Consider the following 22857-nt stretch of genomic DNA (forward strand, 5'->3'; position numbering starts at 1 on the left):
GGTTTAAAATTGCATTTCTGGGAGAGCCAAAAGTGTATTTAAATCTGGTTTGGTGACATGGAGCTTAAATGACTTTGGGGACTGTTGTCTTGTTTTTAACAGCTGTTACTAAAAATTAATGCTTTTATTTTTTATTTTATTTATTTATTTCAGAGAGAGAGAAAGCACAAGCATGAGCAGGGGGAGGGGCAGAGGGAGAATTACCCGCTGAGCAGGGAGCAGGGTGTGGGGCTGGATCTCACCACCCTGGTGAGCCAGGGCAGCCAAAGGCAGATGCTTAACTGACTGAGCCATCCAGGTGCCCCAAAATTAATGCTTTTAAATGTGCTTTTTCATCTAGTACATTAAATGAGCAGTTTAGAAAAAATTACTTAAAAGATGAAGGTAAGTGAATAATTAATGATGTCACTTTCATAAGATAATTCAAAACATATTGATGGTAAATTTATAGGAAGGCCAAAAACTAGGGCAATGATTTTAAGATACTTTGTTTTGGGATGTCTGGGTGGCTCAGTGGTTGAGCATCTGCCTTTGGCTCAGGTTGTGATCCCAGGAGGGGATCCCTGCGAGGAGCCTGCATCTCCCTCTGCCTATGTCTCTGCCTTTCTCTGTGTCTCTCATGAATAAATAAATAAACCTTTAAAAAAATAACTTGATTCACTGGAATTAAAAATTTTTTTTCTTTCTTTATTTGAGAGAGAGAGCACACAAGTGCAGGGAAGAACAGAAGGAGAGGGACAAGCAAACTCTGCATAAACACAGGTCTCGATCTCACCACCCTAAGACCATGACCTGAGCTAAAACCAAGTGTTAGACACCTAACCCACTGAGCCACCCAGATGCCCTGATTCATAGGAATTTTTTTTAAGGTTTTATTTATTTATTCATGAGAGACAGATTGAGAGAGGGGGGGGGGGCAGAGACATAGGCAGAGGGAGAAGCAGGCTCCATGCAGGGAGCCTGAGGTGGGACTCAATTCCAGAACCCCAGGATCACACCCTGAGTCAAAGACAGATGCTCAACTGCTGAGCCACCCAGGCATCCCTATAGGAATTTTTAAATTGAAAAAAGCAGTGGAGATTCTGAACTCTATTATTGACCTCATTACATTACAAAGAAAGTGAATTTTTATATATCATCTCACCATCTGGTCTGGAGGATCTTTGGAAATTATTCATAAACATTGTGAAGAGAATATTTTTAAGTAAGTAATAAGGACTATTATGGAAAGCTAATGCATGTACTACATTTAGCAATTTTAATGAAGCATGATAAATAGACCCTAGCTAATTAAAATAAATCCTTTTTAAAAATTTATTTATTTATTCATGAGAGACGCAAAGAGACGCAGAGACATAGGCAGAGGGAAAAGCAGGCTCCATGCAAGGAGCCCAATGCGGGACTCGATCCCAGGATACTGGGATCATGCCCTTAGCCAAAGGCAGATGATCAACCACTGAACCACCCAGGTGCTCCTAAATAAATCGATCCTAAAAGGAAAGCTCAGTACTGGAATAATATATCCTGCCTATAGTCATTAAAACCCCACTTTCTGCATCACCTAGAAAGAGAAACAGCAATAATGGTTGGTTTCCACTTTGATATCTACACACTAAGATTAACAAATGAATTTTGTGAAAACTCTAACGTGAAAGAATTATTGTCTTTTGAACCATTATTAACAATTTTAACAATAAAGTTGTCACTAGTTTTACTAATAGTACCAAAGCACTAATATTTCAAATGATTACCGCTCAATATTATGAATATTCATTTACTCATGAATATCATAAGTCAGACATCAGAATGCTAAACAAAAATGGAAGAAAATAGACCCCTCACCCGTTTCCCCCCCGCCCTCAATAAAATGAGAACATTCAAAGAGGTCCTGATGCTGAAGAAAGCCTTGGTGTTGGTGGTATTTTCTATACTTCAAGACTTGATCTTCTAACTCTGTAGGTCTGGAACATTAGTTTTCAGCTTAGCCAGTGGATATTCCCCTTCCTCAAAACTACCTTTTGTATGGCATTGATTTGTACAAAAGAACTAAGTTTGTAATAAAATACAGAATTGTGAAGTCCTCTGATATTTATTTAAATCATTTAGTCTCTTTTGTCTTACCATAGAAGTCTATTTAAGAAACCAAGTTAAGAAAATAAATAAATAAATAAATAAATAAATAAATAAATAAATAGAAATAAACCAAGTTAAGGTTGGTGAATATATGTAACCAAGGCACTAATAACAAAAATAATATTTTTCTGGCACATGAGTACCTAGTTAGGGAGTGCTGTTATTTCCTATAGTGTTTTACCATTTGCAGATCCTTCCTATGTTTTATGGAATGTTTGATTCTTACTCACAAGAATTATATCAAGTAGTGGGTCTGGTATTATCATCTTCCTACCTTTTTTCCTGATGAAAAAAACAAAAGCAGAGAGATTAAGATTACCACAGAGATTAAGTGCCTTAATTCAAATCTCATAACTGATATATTTGACATCTGTTGCTTTGGTTGGGCCAATTTCCTTCCTCCTTTTGGTAACAGGATTCTGATTTTCCTTTAAAGAACTACTCCTGTGCCTTTCTAGAACTCCTAAGAGGACTGTCAATCAAGGGGCTCAACCTCTCTCCATTACATGGGACCCACATTTGCCCATCAGGATCTTCTATATCCCCTGGATACAGAGAGTGGTATACAGGTAGGCATTGTGATCCAAGTAATTTAAGGTGTTTTTTGTTTTAAAGATTTTATTTATTCATGAGAGACACAGAGAAAGAGGCAGAGACATAGGCAGAGGGAAAAGCAGGCTCCCTGAGGGAATCAATCCTAGGACCCTGGGATCATAACCTGAGCCAAAGGCAGACACTCAACCACTGAGCCACCCAGGTGTCTGTTTTGTATTGCTTTTAAGAGAATGAAATAAATGAATTCTAGGAGTGAATTGGCTTCACTTGAGAGCTGTAAGAACTATGAGAACCTGGAGCTGTTTTCCAGGGAAAGCTGCTGGAGTGAAGCTAGTATGGAGGAAAGCCCAGTGGAGAATGAAAGAGAGAAAGAAAGGGAGGGAGGGAGAGAGAGTGAGTGAATGAGAGCAATATATTCCTGATTTCATTTGAGGAAATGGATATAGCTATCCCTGAAGCCAGATCAATTCCTGGATTTTCAAGTTCAGTGACTTAATAAATTCCCTGTTTGGCTTAGACAAGTTTGGACTAATTCATCTGCAATAATAAAAAAAAATCCTAATACAGCTAATAAAAGTCTTAGTTATGACTGAAACACATCTTTGACATCAGATCTCTTGCTATTTCCACTGCATATTTCAGAAAGATACCCTTACCCATAAATGTCAAAAAAGATCAGGTGCTACTGTGGGAGACTTGAGAATCTTCCCTCTTTTCAAGGAGACAACCAGCTCTCTATTCTAGGTTCTGTTCAAGTTTTCATTAAAAAATAAATAAAATTTATTTATTTATTTATTTATTTATTTATTTATTTGAGAGATAGAGGGAGCTAGAGCGAGAACACAGTGAGGGAGGGGCAGAAGGAGGAGAGGGAGAGGGACAAGCAGACTTCCGGTTGAGTAGCTAGCCAGATGAACCAGACACAATACAGGGCTGGATCCCAGGACCTCAGAATCACGACCTGAGCCAGTCAGACACTTAACCAACTAAGCCACCCAGGTGCCCCTCAAGTTTTCATTTTTAAAATAATATCAAGAGGATAAGAAGACAAGCCACAGACTGGAGGGGAGAAGATATTTATAAAAGACATATCTGATAAAGGACTATTATCTAAAATATACAAAGAACTCTTAACAAGAAAACAAACAACCTGATTTAAAAATGGGCAAAAGATCTGAACAGACCTTTCACCAAAGAGGATAAACATCAAATACGCATATGAAAAGATCCACACCATATGTTATTAGGAAATACAAATTAAAACAACAATGAGATACCATTACACACCTATTAGGAGGCCAAAATCCAGAATACTGACATTGCCAAATGCTTGTGAGGATGTGGAGAATAGAAATTCTCATTCATTGCCAGTGGGAATATAAAATGGTACAGTTACTTTGGAAGACAGTTTGGCAATTTCTTAAAAAAAACTAAACATACTCTTACCAAATTCACTGATCTTGCTCCTTGATACTTACCCAAAGTAGTTGAAGGCTTATGTCTACACAAATTGATTCATAATTGGCAAAACTTGGAAGCAACCAAGATGTCCTTCAGTCTATTTAAAACATTTCAAAGCCATTGCTTTTGACCTCTGCATATATTTTTATAAACCTTTTGGTGGCAAGGTTAGGAGAGTGTGTTGGTGAAATAATCCATGTAAAAATATGTTTTCTCACATAGTGCAATGAAAGAATTGTTAACCTTAAAAAGAAAACTGTTTGGCAAATCGAACTCCAATAAATAAATACATAAATACATAAATAAATAAATTTAAAAAGCAGACAAAAAAAAAAAAGAAAACTGTCAGTTGTTCTACCAGCAAAAATGGGTTTATCCAGGAATAACAAAGAATTGTAATAGGAGGAATACACGCTACAGTAAACCCACAGGCAAATCCAATAAAGAAGAATGGGGATTCCCTGGGTGGCTCTGCGGTTTAGCGCCTGCCTTCGGCCCAAGGTGTGATCCTGGAGTCCTGGGATCGAGTTCCGTGTCAGGCTCCCCTGCATGGAGCCAGCTTCTCCCTCTGCCTCTCTCTCTCTCTCTCTCTCATGAATAAATAAATAAAATCTTAAAAAAAAGAATGTGACTTTATGGAGAAGGAGGAGGAGGAAGTTGGAAGGGTTGTTTTGAATAAAAGTCCATTGGACGAAAGCAAAAGTTCAGTGTGATGAGTTTCTTACTGGCTGAATTGCAGTGGTAGTTGATTACTTATAGGAGATGCAATGTATTTTTTCTCTGGTGGGGCTGTTATTGATGAGCAATACAGGCCCTTCCTGTAACTGAGCAATACTGTTCCCCCTGCTAGCTTCCTGACTCTACTTTAGTGAGGGTTTTCTTTATTTTTACAGAATGATGGAAAGAGTAGCAGAGTTACAGTGAGTGGAAGTATGTTAGCACTTTGTGAATGTAAAAGAATATTTCTCGTGTAAATATATAAAAGTGGTTAAAATTGCTTAAGCGAACTTTTAGATTGGTTAGCCATAGATAAAATGGTAAACGATTTTCCCTTAGTACACCTACTTCTCTGATTTCCTATGTTCAGTTCCTTCTTTTTTTTTTTTAAGATTTCAAAGTAATCTCCACACCCACTGTGGGTCTCAAACTCTCAACCCTGAGATCAAGAGTTGCATGACCTACTAACTGAGCCACCCAGGCGCCCGCCCCTTTCCTTTTTTATTATTTTGTGAGCACATACCCTGTGTGAGCGTGTTCAAATTGGGCAACTCCTTTAAACCACTAGAAGTATAATGTCATGGGCTGAGATGTTTTTCTATTTTCCGCTTTACCATGCTTTTTCTCTGAAGGCCCTAGTTCTACATCTTTTTCACTCAAATCTTTTTCTTTTTTTTCAAAGATTTTATTTATTTGAGAGACAGAGCATAGGGGTTGGGGAGAGTGGGCAGAGGGAGAGGGCAGGGAGCAGCAGACTCCTCACTGAGCAGGGAGCCGGTCTTGAGGTTTGAACTTGATCCCAGAACCACCTCCCCCATCATGACTGAGTCCAAGGCAGATGGTTTAACCACTTAACCAGCTAAGCCACCCAGACAATGCCTCACTCAAGTCTTTTTATCCTCTCTCCCACATTCTTCTGTTTCTGGTAAAGAATGGAGAAAAATAAAGGGGAAAGTGAAGCAAATCCTGTGAGAGAAGTAGGTTAAACTGGGAGTAGATTTATCAGTCTTAGCACATTCTAAATATAGGATGTCCTGATCAATAAAAAGAGTAGAAAATCTTCATGTATTAACATTTTTTTTTTCTTTACTTGAATCCCCTACCTACCTACTCCTTTTCAGTTAGCAAAAGTCAAGGATATAGGAAAACTTAAGGAAAACCACAAAATTGAGGTGAACAAAAATAGTTTTGATGTATTTATTACATTATATTAGTTCTTTCTCTTTTGGATTTCAAGGACAAATGGGCTTGTTTTTCTTTTGCTATGAATATATACAGTATTTAACTCTTTCTGGACATTGTTTCTTTGGACTGACTTCTTCAGAGCTATATGACTACACTATGATTATACTTTGTGTTATCTTTTGTCATCTTCACTTATTTCGGCCTAAAAGGCTATACAACACCTTTTTTTGTTAGGTTTTCTATTCACTGTTGAATCTGGGTTAGTTTTGTTTTCCCAAAGACAGCATCTTGAAGTCCTTGAGTCTGAAGTATTGTTTTGCTACTTGTGGTGTTTTTTCCTGTTGGGAGGCTTTACTATTTTTTCTCTGTATATTACATTTGACTTGACCTTCAAGGCTTGGCTTAAGTTCATTTCCTCTTTTAAGGTTTAAAAATTTCTCTAGTTACTTCCCAATTGTGTACTATATGACTGTGCATTTGTGGTTGGTTGAATAATGGCCCCCACCCCCAAAGGTGTCCACTTTCAATTCCTCAGAATCTGTAAATAAATGTTCTCTTCCATGGCAAAAAGTACCTTGCAGATGTGGTTAAATTAAGGACCTTGAGATGCTGAAGTAATCCTGGGTTATGTAGGTGGGCTCAATGTCCTCATAAGGGTCCTTATAAGAGGGAGGCCAGAGGATTAGAGTAGAAGAGGTGATGCTACAATGGTAGTAGAAGGAGAAAAGGCAGTGGGACATGGGGCCAGCAGTCAAGTGACGCAGGCACTCTCTAGAAGCTGGAAAAGACAAGCAGACAGTCTTCTTCAGAGCCTCCAGAGTAACCAGCCCTGCCAACACCTTGGTTTTAGCCCACTGAGGGTGATTTTGGATTTTTGACCTCCAGAACTGTCACATAATAAATCTGTGTTGTTTTAAGCTACTAAGTTTGTGGTAATTTGTTATAGCAGCATAGGAAACTAATATGACATCATTACACCCTTTACAATCCTCTAGATCTATTCCACATAATTTCCACTTTACCGTCATGTTCTCCAATCCTACTACATATAAATGGTAGAACATAAATTCTTGGTGGATAGAAACCAGAATTTCTACCTCTTTTTTATACCTTATGGTGGCTAGTCCATTCTTAGGAACTAAGGTATATAGAATGGATTGATGTGTAAAACAGAACGACCCCCTTTCTGCCTCTGCTGCTGCCATGGCTCCCATGAAAAAGCTTATGGTGAAGGGGAGCAAGAAAACAAACAAAAAAAAGCAAGCTCTGAAGTTTACCCTTGACTGCACTGCCCTGTAGAAGATGGAATCATGGGGATGCCTGGGTGGCTCAGTAGGTTAAATGGTTAGGCACCTTCCTTTGGCTCACTCAGGTCATGATCTCAGGGTCTTGGGATCAAGCTATCAGACTTCCAGCTCAGCAGGAGTCTGCTTCTCCCTTTCCCTCTGCCCTCTCCCCTGCTTCCCCCTGCTTGTGCTTTTCTCTCTCTCAAATAAATAATTAAAATCTTAAAAAAACAACAACAACCATGGATGCTGCCAATTTTGAGCAGTTTCCTCAAGAGAGAATCAAGGTGACCAAATAAGTAGGCTTGGACTAAAAAAAAAAAAAATCAAAGTGAATAAAAAAGTTGGGAATCTTGGTGGAGGGGTTGTAACCACTGAAAGGAGCAAGAGCAAGATTCCCGTAACTTCTGAGGTGACTTTTGACTTTTTCCAGTAGTCAAAACATCTCACCAAAAAATATTTGAAGAATAATCTATGTGATTGGTTGTGTGTAGTTGCTCCCAGCAAAGAGTAGTGATTTACATTATTTCCAATTTTTTAAAAAGATTTTATTTATTCATGAGAGAGAATGAGAGAGAGAGAGGGGGGCAGAGACACACGCAAAGGAGAAGCAGACTCCATGCAGGGACCCCGATGTGGGACTTGATCCTGGGTCTCCAGGATCATACCCTTGGCTGAAGGTGGCACTAAACCGCTGATCCACCTGGGCTGCCCACATTATGTCCAGATTAACCAGGAGAAGGAAGATGGGGATTAAAACTCACTTATTTGCAATATTTTGTATGATTTCTTGAATAAAACTTGGGAACCAAAAAAGAGGGATTGGAGGAGAGAGAGGGACAGAGGGACAGAGGGACAGAGGGAGAGAGGGAGAGAGAGAGAGAGAGAGAGAGAGAGAGAGAGAATGGCTCCTACCATGGGTAAATGAAGGGTATTTTGAAAGACATAGATGACTCAATGAACTGTGTTTACTTCTTTGGCATCAAATTCCAACCTTATGTTTTGAGCTATCATATGCAATATTAGGTGCACAGTACCTGCATAATGGATCTGGATCTTCAACAAGCACTTGATACAACGAGTTAAAATCTGTAGGGGAAAGAAGGAAAAGGAGAAAAAAAAAGCAAGATGGGTCTGGCAGAGTCCTCCTTGTCTATTTAGCTGATGCATTTTTTTGTCACATCAAAGTAAAATGTTGAAAAAGAACATTCATTAAAATTTTTAACATGAATCTTTCTTGAAAGTGAAATAGAAGATGATAAAAACAGGCAGGGTGTGACATCTTAACTTCATCCTATTAAATTCAATTAACCAGTCTTAAAATCCAAGTAGTATGCTTAATACTATGCTAAGAGATAAAGAGGAGGGACACAGGTCTTTTCTAAAGGACCTTAATATGTAGTTGGGATAATACTAATAATCAATCAGGGTTACCAGGCAAGCTTATTGCAATCTTATATGATTCAGACTTTGAAGATTATAGGTATTTGGAATTTGGCTCTGGAGAACCAATAGTTCATTCATTCAATAAATATTTATTGAAAACTCAGTATGGTTCTCTGTGAATAAGAGTTTCTGTTTGGAGTTTAAAATCTAATAAAGGAAGTCAAAGGAAATAACTAATAGAAGAATGGTTTAAGTGCTAAATAGCCAGATGCTTTGTAGTTGAGCAAAGGTTATTACTGTAATTTCTGAAAGTTGAATGGGGAGGTGGGATTGTGAATCATTTTAAAGGTACTACTTAGGCCAAGCCTTGAAAGATGAGTAGGACTTTGACAAAAATAGAATATTCCAGGCTGAAGCATGAGCAGGAACACTGCAGACATCAAAGGGCATGATTTTAGTAGTTTGTTGGGAAGGAACAAAGGATGTTTGAAGGGTAGTGCACTACTTTATTGCCACGGTAAGAAATTACCACAAATTTAAAATACAAATATATTTTCTCATAGTTCTGTAGGTCAGAAGTCTAACATAGGTCTCACTAGGAATAAAATTAAGGTGTCAGCAGAGTCGAGTTCCATTCTAGAGGCAAATCCACTTCCTTGTCTTTTCCAACTTCTAGAAGTTACCACAAATCTGGCCCATGGGGGATCCCTGGGTGGTGCAGCGGTTTGGCGCCTGCCTTTGGCCCGGGGCGCGATCCTGGAGACCCGGGATCGAGTCCCACATCGGGCTCCCGGTGCATGGAGCCTGCTTCTCCCTCTCCCTGTGTGACTATCATAAATAAATAAAAATTTAAAAAAAATCTGGCCCATGGTTCTCCTCCTCTATGTTCAAAGGCCCCCCCCCCCCCCATTTTAAAGATTTTATTTATTCATGAGAGACACAGAGAGAAGCAGAGACATAGGCAGAGGGAGAAGCAGGCTTCATGCCGGTAGCGGTACGTGGGACTCGATCTTGGGATCCCGGGATTATGCCCTGAGCCAAGGCAGATGCTCAACCATTGAGCCACCCAGGCGTCCCTCAAAGCCTTCCAATCATTCTTCCAAGTCACATCTCCCTGTGCACCCCCTTTCGTTTGGAAGACCCATGTGATTGCATTTGGCCCATTTAACAATCCAGAATAATCTGTTTTTAGAGTCAAATAATTAGCAACCTTAACTTAGCCTTTGTGGGTGAAATTTAACATATTCATAGGCTCTGGGGACTAAGCCCGTGACAGTAAGCAAGGAAAGGTGGCCAAGAGGGTGTGCATGCACTAGTAAGAGCAATGGGCAGCAGGTGCAGGTTTCTGAGGCTCGACATAAATCTACATTTCTTTGAAAACGGTTTTGGCAAAAAGAAAAAAAAAAGAAAAAACGGTTTCGTTGCCCCCCTAAAACGGGGAGCGGGCGCTTCTGGGGTGCAACATCAGAAAGCCATTATTACACTCAAGGTGAGAGGATCCAGGGCAGGAGCGCATAGGTCATCTTCCTATTTGGTCTGGGGCTGCCTCTGCTCATTTCTAAGTTTTTCATTAAAACCGTGACGTCATCCCACAGGAACTCTGCACGCGCAGTTTCCGGTAATTTGGCTGAATCTGCCCAGTAGATACTGCAATCCAGGCCTTAAAATCATTCACCTAAAACAAGTAGGGGAGACCGGAATTTCGGCAAATTCCCAATTAGCCAGTCCGAGGCTCAAAGCGCTAGAGACCCATTTTTTAAAAAAACGGCTCGAGCCGCGGGGAAAGCACGCACTCCCGGTTGTCCAGGTGTTTCCAGAACACGGACAAGAACCTGAAAAGCGGTGCGGGGCTTCGGCGAACAAAGCCCGACGGCACGATCACCCTCGACACTGAAGCTCTCCCCTCCCTGGCGGCCCACCAGGGAGCGCCCCCTTCTCCACCCCGCTCCCCGACCACCGCGACCACCGGGACCACTGACTCTTCCGACGCCGCGCCCCGCCCCCGACTGCGACGACGTCAGCGCGGAGTCCCAGCAGCGCCGCGGGCGGCCGTGCGGAGGCGGAGGCAAGAAGAGGGGACGGCCGGGGGCGGGGCGCCACACCGTCTTCCGCTTCCGTCATTTCCGGGTGCGACTGCCGCTCGGGTCCGGCCGGGCGCTGGACGCGTTGAGTGCCCTCTTACTGCAGCTGACCGTCTGCACAGACTGTCCCTTCCCTGTGCCCAGCGGGAAGGACATGAGTGTTCCTGGGCCGACGTCCCCGGACGGGGCCCTGGCAGGGCCACCCCACGGCCTGGGGCCCGGGGAGCCGACGCCGGGTACGTGCTGTGGGGCGGGGCGGGGCCCGAGTGGGTGGGTCTCCCGGGCGGCTCCGCTGAGGAGAGCGGCGGGTCCCCGAGGCTCCGGCCCCCGCGCGGAAGTGGGGAGTCGCGCCGCGCCGGTGCCGCGCGGAAGGAGTGGGAAGCGAAGTCTGGACGGGGAGCGGTGGGCGGAGAGGTCGTCCTGCGCTTGGGTGTGACTCCGGCGCTTTTGGCTACTTGTTAGGCGCGAGTGGTTGAGGATGAATTTGTCAGGCGGATCCGGTGAACTGCTGTATCCAAGCGTTACTGGCGCCTCACCCGCGGAGTGCTGTCTTGCTCGGCAACGGTCCTCCGGCAGCTCTCTTAGCCTGAGTTCCAGGAGCGGCTTAAGCCCTGATAACCCACGCCGTCCATTGAATGTGAAAAACAGACTTGCCGGGCGTCCTGGATGGCACTGTTCATGTGCCGTCCTTGGGGAAATTGAGAAAATAGTCCAAACGATTTCTTTCCAGATGAGGAACCTCGGATGAGAAAGGCAAGACTTTTATCTCCGGTTCTAGGAATATAGGAGCGACTTGAAAATAGTGTTTTCAGCTCTTTCTTGGTCATGCTTCTCCTCCGTGATCGCCTCCTCTTTACACTTTCATAAGCTGCTTCCATAAATACGACTTCCTTGTATTTATGTGCGGTTTGCCGCCGCCTCTGCCTGCCCGATACTTGGACGCGGTGGTTTTGCGCAAGCCTTGCACTGGGCTTGTAGGAGTCGGATTCTGCTAATGGTGCCAAGTCCCTGTCCGTTGGAACTCTGGCGTTGCTCTTGACTGTCCTCTCACCTGCCTCCTACCTCTGGTCTAGGTGGTTCTACTCCTCAGTTTCCATCTCCTTTCTGTAGTTTCACTCTGACAGGGACAGTTGTAAGTCTATCCACCTCCAGTCTCTCACTCTTTCACTGCACTTGTCCCACTGTTGTCCTATCACTGCCCCAAGATAAAGCTTCAGTCATTTTCTTGCTTGGAAACCTTAAAATGGCTCCTTACTACTTATTAACTAAAGGGTCAAACCCCTTAGCTTGATACTCAGGGATCCCCATGGGCTGGTCCTATAAGCTCACATTGCATATGTCCTATTCTCTAGACACCACAAACTATCTTCTTTTTCCAGAGCAATCCCATATTCCCACCTTTCCTTATGTAGCCTTTCTTTTTTTTAAACCGTATAGTAGGGATCCCTGGGTGGCGCAGCGGTTTGGCGCCTGCCTTTGGCCCAGGGCGCGATCCTGGAGACCCGGGATCTAATCCCACATCGGGCTCTCGGTGCATGGAGCCTGCTTCTCCCTCTGCCTATGTCTCTGTGCCCCTCTCTCTCTCTCTCTGTGACTATCATAAATAAATAAAAATTAAAAAAAAAAACCGTATAGTATTCCTTCCACTTCTTTAGAATTCTTACTCATTTGGAAATAGGAGGCTTCAAAGATTGATGGTGAAAGTATAAATTGGTGCTGTATTTTAGGAAGGCGATTTTGCAATGTCTGTTTAAGAAACGCCTAAACCCTTTGTCCCATTATTCTAAGAGTTTATCCTACCAGAACATTGATGTGATATATGAAGACGAGGCAGCTCAGGACAACATTGTTTGAAATAGTAAAAAGTGAAAATGACCTAATACCCATCCTTAGATATCTTAGTCTACATGGGCTGCTACAACAAAACACTATAGATTGGGTGGCTTAAACAACAGACATTTATTTCCAGAAGTTCTAGAGCTCTACAAAGTCCAGGATCTATGTGCTGGTCTATTAGGTTCTGGTAAGAGCCCTCTTCTGATGTTGCAGACAGCTGTCTTCCTACTGTGTCCTCACATGGTGGAGGGAGAAAGTTCCAGTTTCTCTTTATCTTAATCCCATCATGGAGCCCCACCTTCTTGACCTCATCTAAACCCAATTACCTCCAAATACCATTACCTTGGAGGTTGGGACTTTCTTTAACAAGAGAATTTTGTTAGGGGAAGTGGGGAGAGGGGACACACAACACACAAATATTCAGTCCGTAACAGAGAACTGGTAAGCAAAGTATGGTAGAATTTTATTTATTTATTTTTTGATGAGAGAGAGAGAAAGAGCATGCGTGCACTAGTCGGGATAGGCACGGAGGGAGAAGCAGACTCCCCGCTGAGCAGGACCCTGGGATCATGACCTGAGCTGAAGGCAGATAGATGCCCAACCAACTGAGCCACCGAGGTGCCCCAATATGGTAGAATTCTTTTCTATTCAAAATAATGTAGTAGATGTGTATATGTGCATATGGAAGATATTTAATATTTATATTTAAGAAAGGAACAATATGTGTAAGTTTCCTTTATGATTAAAACAGGATTTATGCATGGGTATGCAAAGACAATTTTTTTGAAGGCCACGTAAGAAACTGCAGAGTGACTGGAATAAGGGAATGAGAAAGAGTTTTTAAGATTTTATTTTTAAGTAATCTACACCCACACCCAGTGTGGGGCTTGAACTCATAACTCTGAGATCAAGAGTTGTGTATGCTCTTCTGACTGAGCCAGCCTAGCTCTCCAAGAAAGAGTATTTTTACTTTTCAGCTTATATCTCTGTCTTGTTGAGTTTTAAGATTTTACAATGAGTAATACTTAAAAAGAAAATTCTAGGGGATCCCTGGGTGGCGCAGCGGTTTGGCGCCTGCCTTTGGCCCAGGGAGCGATCCTGGAGACCCGGGATCGAATCCCACATCAGGCTCCTGGTGCATGGAGCCTGCTTCTCCCTCTGCCTATGTCTCTGCCTCTCTCTCTCTCTGTGACTTAAATAAATAAATAAATAAATAAATAAATAAATAAATAAATAAATAAATAAATAAATAAATCTATCTATCTATCTATCTATCTATCTATCTATCTATCTATCTATCTATCCATTCTGCAAGCTTAAGCTCCAGTTCCCACACTTCCTTTAGAAGTTGTTCTCAGACTTCCCTGGTGAACATGATCTTTCTCTTCTCTGAAATCCTGTAACAGTTTCTGGTTTGCTAATGGCACTTCTCATATGTTATAATTCTTCTGTATCGAGCCCTGGAAACTAGTGCACTAGTACTAGTGCTAATACAGGTGTGTATCTAATGTTTCTGTTATAAGTAGGGTAAGGATCCTTTTCTTTTTCTTTAATCTCCCACAGTGAAGTGCCTTGAACTTAGTAACTTAATGTATTTAGAAGTGTGAGCAAGTTAGACTCTTCCATAATTAACCAAAAGATTGGGGAAGAATAGGGCGAGGTCTGTGAGTTAAAATGTCTATCTAATGTGAGGGAAGTGTATTAGTTGTTATTCCTTAAAGTTGACATATCCTTATTTGGGTGTTTCTATTGTTTATCTGTAATACTTGTTTTCTTTATTTCCTTAAAGAGAGTTGCTGTTTTGCACTGTTACTGTAACCAAGCCTCAAGCAATGGCATTAATTTTCAGATATACTTTATTCACTTCTCATCTGATGGTATACATCAGTTGCAATATCCATAATACTCCACTTTTTCCTATTATATATGTGTGTGCATGTGTATTTAATTATTTATTTATTTATTTATTTATTTATTTATTTATTTATTTATTTGAGAGGGAGAGCATGTGCACATGTTGGGGAGGAGCAGCCCCTCTCTGACTGGAGCCCAGTGCAAGGCTTGATCTCAAGACACTGAGATCACTGCCTGAGCCAAATGTCCAACTAGCTGCGCCACCCAGGCATCCCTGTCCATTCATCGAACCCTGTTTAGAAATTCTTTTGTACTTTTCTTGGTAGTAGTAGTGATTGATGAGTATTCATTTTAGATGTTTTTGAATGTCTGACACAGTGCTTATACTGTTATTTGAAGGAGAAGTATGAGGCATAGTTCCTGGCATTGTGTTGAGATGTGTATACTGACCATGCAATTATGATACACTGTTTTCTAGGGTAAATTCAGGTGCTGAGTCTGAAGAGAAATCCTTTGAAAATCTTTCTCCTAACAAATGATAAAATGACATTCCTTTCACATGTAAATAAGATATTAAGCTATATGCAAAGTAAATGTTAACCCACATTTTTACTTACATTCATTTAAAAAAATTTTTTTAGTTATTGCATTTATATGTATATAAAATTTCTACATGCTTCTGGAAAGAAGAATTTATTGCTTTTATTCAGTGACTCCACTTTTAGGCCTCAGACACTTAATAATCCATTGAAAACTGTAAATCCTCTGCCCTGAAAAATATGTAACCATATAGAATATGTTTTACATATATTAATGTTCGTTTAATCCAGACACTGCCTTATACTAATGGCTTAAAAACATTTTTTGAGTGCTTATATCCTGTTTTTTAGAATACACTCAGAAGGTAAGCTAAAAAAAGCAGAGGAAGGATGCCTGTAGTATCCTGTGTTTGTGCTCTGAACCCCACTGCCAGCCCCTTTCCTCCCCAGTACTCTTTTACCCCCATGTCCATTTAAACAACTCCTACATTTGATTTTTTCTTGGGGACAGGTTTAAGTGACACTTCACCAGATGAAGGATTACTAGAGGACTTGACTGTAGAAGACAAAGCTGTGGAGCAGCTGGCAGAAGGATTGCTTTCTCACTACTTGCCAGATCTGCAGAGATCAAAACAAGCTCTTCAGGAACTCACGTGAGCTAGCTAAAACCATAAATGCACTCATTTCCCCTTTGGCATAGTCATAAATTACACGTGTATGTACTATATTCAGGTATAACATTTTGTGACATTTAATACAGTTGAATATTTCTGTCTTTAGTGTTAGCACATGGGAGTGAAGGAGTACTTAATGTAATTTGAATGTAAAAAGTGAGAGGCACTGAGCTGGCTCAATCTGCCTGTGACCCTTGATCTTGGGGTCGTGAGTTCAAGCCCCCCTCCCCCATTGGGTGTAGAGATCACTTAAAAGAATAAAACTAAAAAAAAAAAAAAAAACTAAAAATAAAATAAAATAAAAGAATAAAACTTTAAATGTAAAAAGTGAAATGAATACTACTCCTAGAGTGTTTTTGAAAATACTGCTTACTGGGAGTGTTGCAGGATGGGTATACACCGGTTTCTGAGTAGTGTTGCAAAATTGCCCCCATAAGAGTCACATTTGTTTTCAGTCACTGGTTCACATGAGTTGCCAAAAATCTTTAAGTATATTTTTGAGAGGACCCATTTTATTTCTATTAGATAAGTCTACTTAAAGGATTGAAGGATACACCAAGAGAAAAACAGGATTTCATGAAGTGGATCAGTATGCAAAAATATATACTAACTTTACCAGCTCCCACCCAGAAAAGCAGACTGACCTTTTACTTTCTCTTGGGTAGGATCTCATGTGGTTGCCCTAGCTGGCCTATCATTTCTTTTCCTAGTGGTTAGCTATGAACTGGCTATGAGCTGCCCTTTGAAAATTTACCTTACAAGCCTGTATTAGGGCAAAAGGAGAGGAGAATAAAACACTATATCCATTTTGTACATATTAGTAAGTAATGTTATAATCCTTGAATTTGAAAGGTGATAAGTATGAAAGTGGTACTACCTTCTATTCTGTGTGGTACACTCCTTGAGTTAGGGAATTGGCAACACTTTTGGTTTTCTGCTAATTCCCATGAGATTTTCTTTATCCCTAGTGTGTGGTATGCCTTGTATTTTAAAGCTAGTAAATTCTTATGGCAAAAAGTCATAAAGATTTTGTAGGGAGGTTGGATGAGTAGAGTTGAGTATTTATTGGGGCTTCACTCTGTAAGCATAATTGATTGAATCGTTGGCCATGTAATTGAACTCACTCTCCTACACCCTCCCCAACTTCTCTGGCGAGAGGGCTGATACCAGTCATGATGTCACATGGACTGATAACACTTGGCTCGAAGCCCCAACCCTGTTGTAACCATGTGATTGATTTTCTGGCATGAACAGCCCCCATCACCTTATTAGCATAAACCCTGGCATGCTCTAAGAGGAGTTCGTGAATAATGAAGATACTCCTATCATTTGGGAAATTACAAGGGTCTTAAAATAGACATTCCAGGAACCTGGAACAAAGATCAGACAAATTCATGATTATACAGTAAGTCTATTCAGACCTTTTGCCTATTTTTAAATCAGGTTATTTTCTTACTGTTGAGTTTTAAGTGTTCCTCGTATACTTTTGATACAAGTCCTTCATATGTCTTGCAAGTATTTTCTTCAAGTGTGTGGTTTGTCTTTTTGTTCTCTTAGTAGTATCTTTTACAGAGCAGAAGTTTTTAATTTAATTTTTAAAAAAGATTTATTTATGGGCAGCCCAGGTGGCTCAGGAGTTTAGCGCCGCCTTCAGTCCAGGGTGTGATCCTGGAGACCTGGGATCGAGTCCCACATCGGGCTCCCTGCATGGAGCCTGCTTCTCCCTCTCCCTCTGCCTGTGACACCCCCCCCCCCCCGTGTCTCATGAATAAATAAATAAAATCTTAAAAAAAAAAAAAGATTTATTTATTCATGAGAGACACAGAGGCAGAGACACAGGCAGAGGGAGAAGCAGGCTCCACGCAGAGAGCCCGATGCAGAACTCGATCCTGGGACTCCGGGATCGCGCCCTGAGCCAAAGGCAGATGCTCAACTGCTGAGCCACCCAGGTGTCCCAAGTTTTTAATTTTACAAGTCTGACTTACCAGATTTTTCTTTTCATGGATCGTACTTTGATATTCATGCAAAAATTCATCTCCAAATCAAGGTCACCTAGATTTGCTCCTGTGTTTCCTTCTAGATTTTTTAGTTTGTGTTTTTTATTTAGATCTATGGTCTGTTGTTGAGTTTTTATGAGATTGTAAGATATGTGTTTAGATTAATTTCTTTTGCATATCACTATTCAGTTCCTTCACCTTTGTTGAAAAGACTATCCTGTCTTCACTGGGTTGCCTTTGCTCTCTCTCTCTCTCTTTTTTTAAGATTTTATTTATTTATTTGACAGAGAGAGCCAGAGAGCACAGGCAGGGGGAGTGACAGGCCGAGGGAGAGGGTCTGCGCTGAGCAGGGAGTCTGAGGAGGGATTTGATTCCGGGATCTTGGGATCATGACCTGAGCCCAAGACAGATGATGCTTAACAGACTGAGCCATCCAGGTGCCCCAGCCTTTGCTCTTTTGTCAAAAAACAGTTGTCTGTATTTGTGTGGGTCTATTTAAGAGCTTTCTATACTGTTCCATTGATCAAGTGTCTGTTCTTTCACTAATATCATGCTGTTTCGACTTATGTAGTTTTATAGTAAATTGTGAAATTGGGTGGTGTAGGTCTTCCAATTTTGTTCTTCATCGTGTGTTGGCTATTCTGTGACTTTCTGTGTGAATTTTTAAATTAAATTAAATTAAATTAATTGTTTTTTTTTAAGGGTTTTATTTACTTATTCATGAGAGACACAGAGAGAAGCAGAGACATAGGCTGAGGGATAAGCAGGCATCCCACCGGGAGCCTGATGCAGGACTTGGGACTTGATCCCCAGAGCTGAAGGCAGACATGCTCAACCACTGAGCCACCCAGGCATCCCCTGCATGAATTTTAGAATCAGTTTGTTGATACTTACAAAACAGCTTGGTGGAATTTAAATTGAGATTGCATAGAACTTAGATCAAGTTGGGAAAATTGATATCTTAACAAATTGAGTTTTTTATTCCATGTACCTGGAATATCTATTGCTTAGATCTTTTTTTTATTTCTTTCATGAGAGTGTTATAGTTTTTGCATATAACTTCTATATATATTTTGTTAGATTTATAATGAAGAATTTATATGAGGGGAGTTTATTATAAAAGGTGTAACTTTTCTAGTTATTCACAGCTCACTTTTATACATTAATCTGGTATGTTGAAACCTTTCTTAAACATTTCTTTTTTTTTTTAATTTTTATTTATTTATGATAGTCAGAGAGAGAGAGAGAGAGAGGCAGAGACACAGGCAGAGGGAGAAGCAGGCTCCATGCACTGGGAGCCCGACGTGGGATTCGATCCTGGGTCTCCAGGATTGCGCCCTGGGCCAAAGGCAGGCGCTAAACCACTGCGCCACCCAGGGATCCCTGTTGAAACCTTTCTATACTCATATACTTTGTTGATTCTTTGGGATTTTCCACAGAGGCAGACATGTCATCTGTGAACAAAGAGAATTTTATTTCTTCCTTTCCAATCTATATACATTTTCTTTTCTTTTCTTGTCTCATTACATTAGCTGGAACTTCCAGTACATTGTTGAGTAGGAATAGTGAGAATAGACGATATTTCCCTATGTTGTAAAGGGAAAGCATCTAGTTCCCCATAAGTATGATGTTAGCTAGAGGCTTTTATTTTTTTTAATCAAGTTCTTTATCAAGTTGAGGAAGTTCTTTTCTCGGGTTTGTTGAGGTTTTTTTTGTTTTTGTTTTTGTTTTTTAAAGATTTTATTTATTTATTCACAAGAGACACAGAGAGAGCCAGGCAGAGACACAGGCAGAGGGAGAAGCAGGCTCCATGCAGGGAACCCGATGCGGGACTTGATCCCAGGACTCCAGGATCACGTCCTGGGCCAAAGGCAGCCTCCAAACCACTGAACCACCTAGGCGTCCTGGTTTGAGTTTTTAATCATAATTGTTAGACTTTATCAAATGCCTTTTCTGCATCGTACAATAGGATTTTTCTTCTTTAGTCAGTTGATGTCCCGGATTACACTAATTGATTTTCAAATATTGAACCAGCTTTGCATACTTGGAATAAATCTCACTTGACTGTGGTGTATAATTATTTTTATATATTGTTGGATTCATTTTGTTAATATTTTGTGGAGGATTTTTTATGTTTGTATTCATGAAAGAGGCTGGTCTATAGTTTTCCTTTCTTGTAATATCTCTACCTGGTTTTGGTTTTAGGGTAACGTTAGCCTCGTAGAATGAGTTAGGAGGTGCTCCCTCTGCTTCTGTTTTCTGGAAGGTATTGTGGAGAATTGGTATAATTCCTTTCTTATATGTTCAGTAGAAATTGCGAGTAAAGCTATCTGTTCCTGGTATTTTCATTTCTGGAAGGTTATTACTTATTGATTGAATACCTATAACAAATATAGGCCTACATAGATTATCTGTGTGTCCTTGTGTGAGTTTTGGAAGTTTGTGTCTTTCAAGGAATTGGTCATTTCCATCTAAATTATCAATTTTGTGGACAGAATTGATGAAAGTATTCTGTTTTGATCCTTTTAATGTCCATGGAATCAGAGATGATTTCTCTTCTATAGGTTATATTAGTAATTTATGTCTTTTCTTTTTTTTTCTTTGTAAGTCTGTCCAGAGGTTTATCAATTTTATTGATCTTTTGAAGAACCATCTTTTTGGTTTCATTGATTTTTCTTTACTGTTTTCTAGTTGTAATATAGTCTGTCATTGCTGTCTTGCTTATGTTGGATCATTGACTTACTGGGTTCTCTTCTTATTCATTGTGTATTTCACATTTTGTGGTCTCAGAGCTGAAAGGACAAACTTGTGAGCTGGGGGTATTTCAGACTCACTGTTGGATGGTGGAGATGTTGCTACTGCTCTTCATTCTCTTTGTTGCTATTTCTTTTTTCATCATTCTTCTCTGTTTAACAGAGTTTTTTATTCTTTTTTTTTTTTTTTTTTAAGACTTTACTTATTTACTCATGAGAGACACAGAGAGAGAAGCAGAGACACAGGCAGAAGGAGAAGCAGGCTCCCTGCAGGGAGCCCGGGATCAGGACTTGAGTGGAAGGCAGCCACTCAACCACTGAGCCACCTGGGTAGGCATCCCTGGTTAGCATAGTTTTGCAAGCAAACCATGTCATATTTTGCTTTGCCTATAGTATTCTTTAAAATGTATAATTCAGTGGACCCTCAATGTTACTTATTCTTGTGATCCTAGTACTGGTTGATCTGGAGAGGAATATCAGGGCAGTTGGCTTCTTTTTCTCAATAGAAGGTTTTGAATCAGAATTTTATTTTATTTTAAAAAAAGATTTTATTTATTTATTCATGAGAGACACACACACACACACACAGAGAGAGAGAGAGAGAGAGAGAGAGAGAGGCAGAGACACGGGCAGGGAGAAGCAGGCTCCATGCAGGGACCCCGACGTGGGACTCAATCCCGGGTCTCCAGGATCATGCCTTGGGCCAAAGGCAGTGCTAAACCACTGAGCCACCCGGGCTGCCCTTGAATCAGAATTTTAATGAAGACCCTTAGAAGTTACCTGGTCTGACCTTCTCACTTTATCAATAAAGAAATTTAGGCCCAGAGAAATAAACTAAATTTCCAAGATTACACAATTGGTTATTGGTGGGGAATCTTGTGATTCCTAGTTCTGTTTTTCTTTTCTTTTCTTTTTTTTAAGATCTTATTTATTTGACAGAGAGCATTAGCAGGGATAGCAGCAGGCAGAGGGAGAGAGAGAAGCAGACTCCCCACTGAGCAGGGAGCCCAATTCAGGGCTGGGTCCCAGGACTCTGGGATCATGACCCAAGCCAAAAGTAGATGCCCAGCCTACTGAGCCACGCAGGTGCATCCCTAGTCCTGTTTTTTTATCTTCATTTTTACCTTTTCTGATTTAGTATCCCTTAATACTGCATTTTCCCCAACTCTAATCTAAAAAGTCATTGCTCCCCATTCCCTTTATGGTAGTGCTGCAGTTTTAATATACATAAAATCATGTTTTGGGGCAAGATAGTAAAAAAACTTTTTGGATAATAAAGAGAGTTGCTAGAAATAACGAATAATAAAATGATTTTAAATGATTTGGTGATTTCAATTATTACGTTAGATTCAGTTATAGAATAATTGCTCATTTAGGTGATAATAAAAACAGTTATCAGAATGTGACTTTGGAATGTTATTATCATTATTATTATTTTTTAAAATATTTATTTATTTACTCATGTGAGGCAGAGACATAGGCACAGGCAGAAGCAGGCTCCCTGTAGGGAGCCTGATGCAGGACTCGATCCCAGAGCCTGGGGATCATGCGCCAAACCAAAGGCAGATGCTCAACTGCTGAGCCACCCAGGTGTCCTTATCATTATCATTATTATTATTTTAAAAATAGTTTCCATGCCCAGCATGGAGCCCAGCACAGGGCTTGAACTCGACCCTGAGGTCAAGACCCGAGCTGAGATCAAGAGTTGGACACTTAACCAACTGAGCTGTTCACACACCCCTGGAATGTTATGTTGAAAAATATTAAGCCTTGGAGAGTCAATACATTTTCAATTTAATTTTTATCTTTGATATTAACCAACATGAAATGTGATTCCAGCACTTACAGTATGTACAGTTTATTTTGGCTATGCGCTTTTGTTTCAGACAGAACCAAGTTGTATTACTAGACACACTGGAACAAGAGATTTCAAAATTTAAAGAATGTCATTCTATGTTGGATATTAATGCTTTGGTAAGTATGATTTAGTTGACATAGTGTAATGAGATCTTGGCTTAGAAATAGCTAGGTATATCCCGTGCAACTTTGTACTTAGGTATGTTTAGGATCTTTCCTCTAATTTTTAAAATTTATTTATTTTTCTAATTTTTAAAGTTAAGAATTTGTCTTTTAATAGGAAACTTTGAATTTACTTTACTAGAACTTCCATAGTCTTGAATTGTTACCTTTCAAATGTTGAACTTGTAATAGAAAATGGAACTTATTTGTGAAAGTCTGGAATAGATTTGCTCATAATTAAAGACTTCTAAAAGAGAACTGAAAGTAAGGAACTTTTAGAGTACTGTGTTTCCACTTAAGGAAGGTGCATCTCTCCTAATCAATTACATGGCTTTTTTAAAAATGAGCATTTTCTTTAATTGTATGGCTGATTAGTAATGC

At 40.3% G+C, this 22857-nt stretch overlaps 1 protein-coding gene across 6 annotated transcripts in view; it reads left to right on the top strand.

Moving 5' to 3' along the window:
* Window positions 1-22857, top strand: part of BLOC1S6 (biogenesis of lysosomal organelles complex 1 subunit 6) — a 114542-nt gene that overhangs the window by 50686 nt on the left and 40999 nt on the right. For 5 of the 6 annotated variants that reach the window (XR_004810930.2, XM_025472905.3, XM_035709106.2 and 2 more), the window contains exons 2-4: window positions 2570-2702; window positions 15545-15686; window positions 22344-22431. Coding sequence is in view for 5 of the 6 variants with exons in the window: in XM_025472905.3 (XP_025328690.3) it covers window positions 2570-2702; window positions 15545-15686; window positions 22344-22431 (363 nt within the window). In the remaining variant the exon portion in view is untranslated. Of the gene's footprint in view, window positions 1-2569; window positions 2703-10906; window positions 11041-15544; window positions 15687-22343; window positions 22432-22857 lie in introns of those variants that run through there. The other variant, XM_049104013.1, reaches the window with a different exon arrangement.

This window comes from Canis lupus, chromosome 30 (assembly GCF_003254725.2).
Source record: "Canis lupus dingo isolate Sandy chromosome 30, ASM325472v2, whole genome shotgun sequence".
Taxonomy (NCBI): domain Eukaryota; kingdom Metazoa; phylum Chordata; class Mammalia; order Carnivora; family Canidae; genus Canis; species Canis lupus.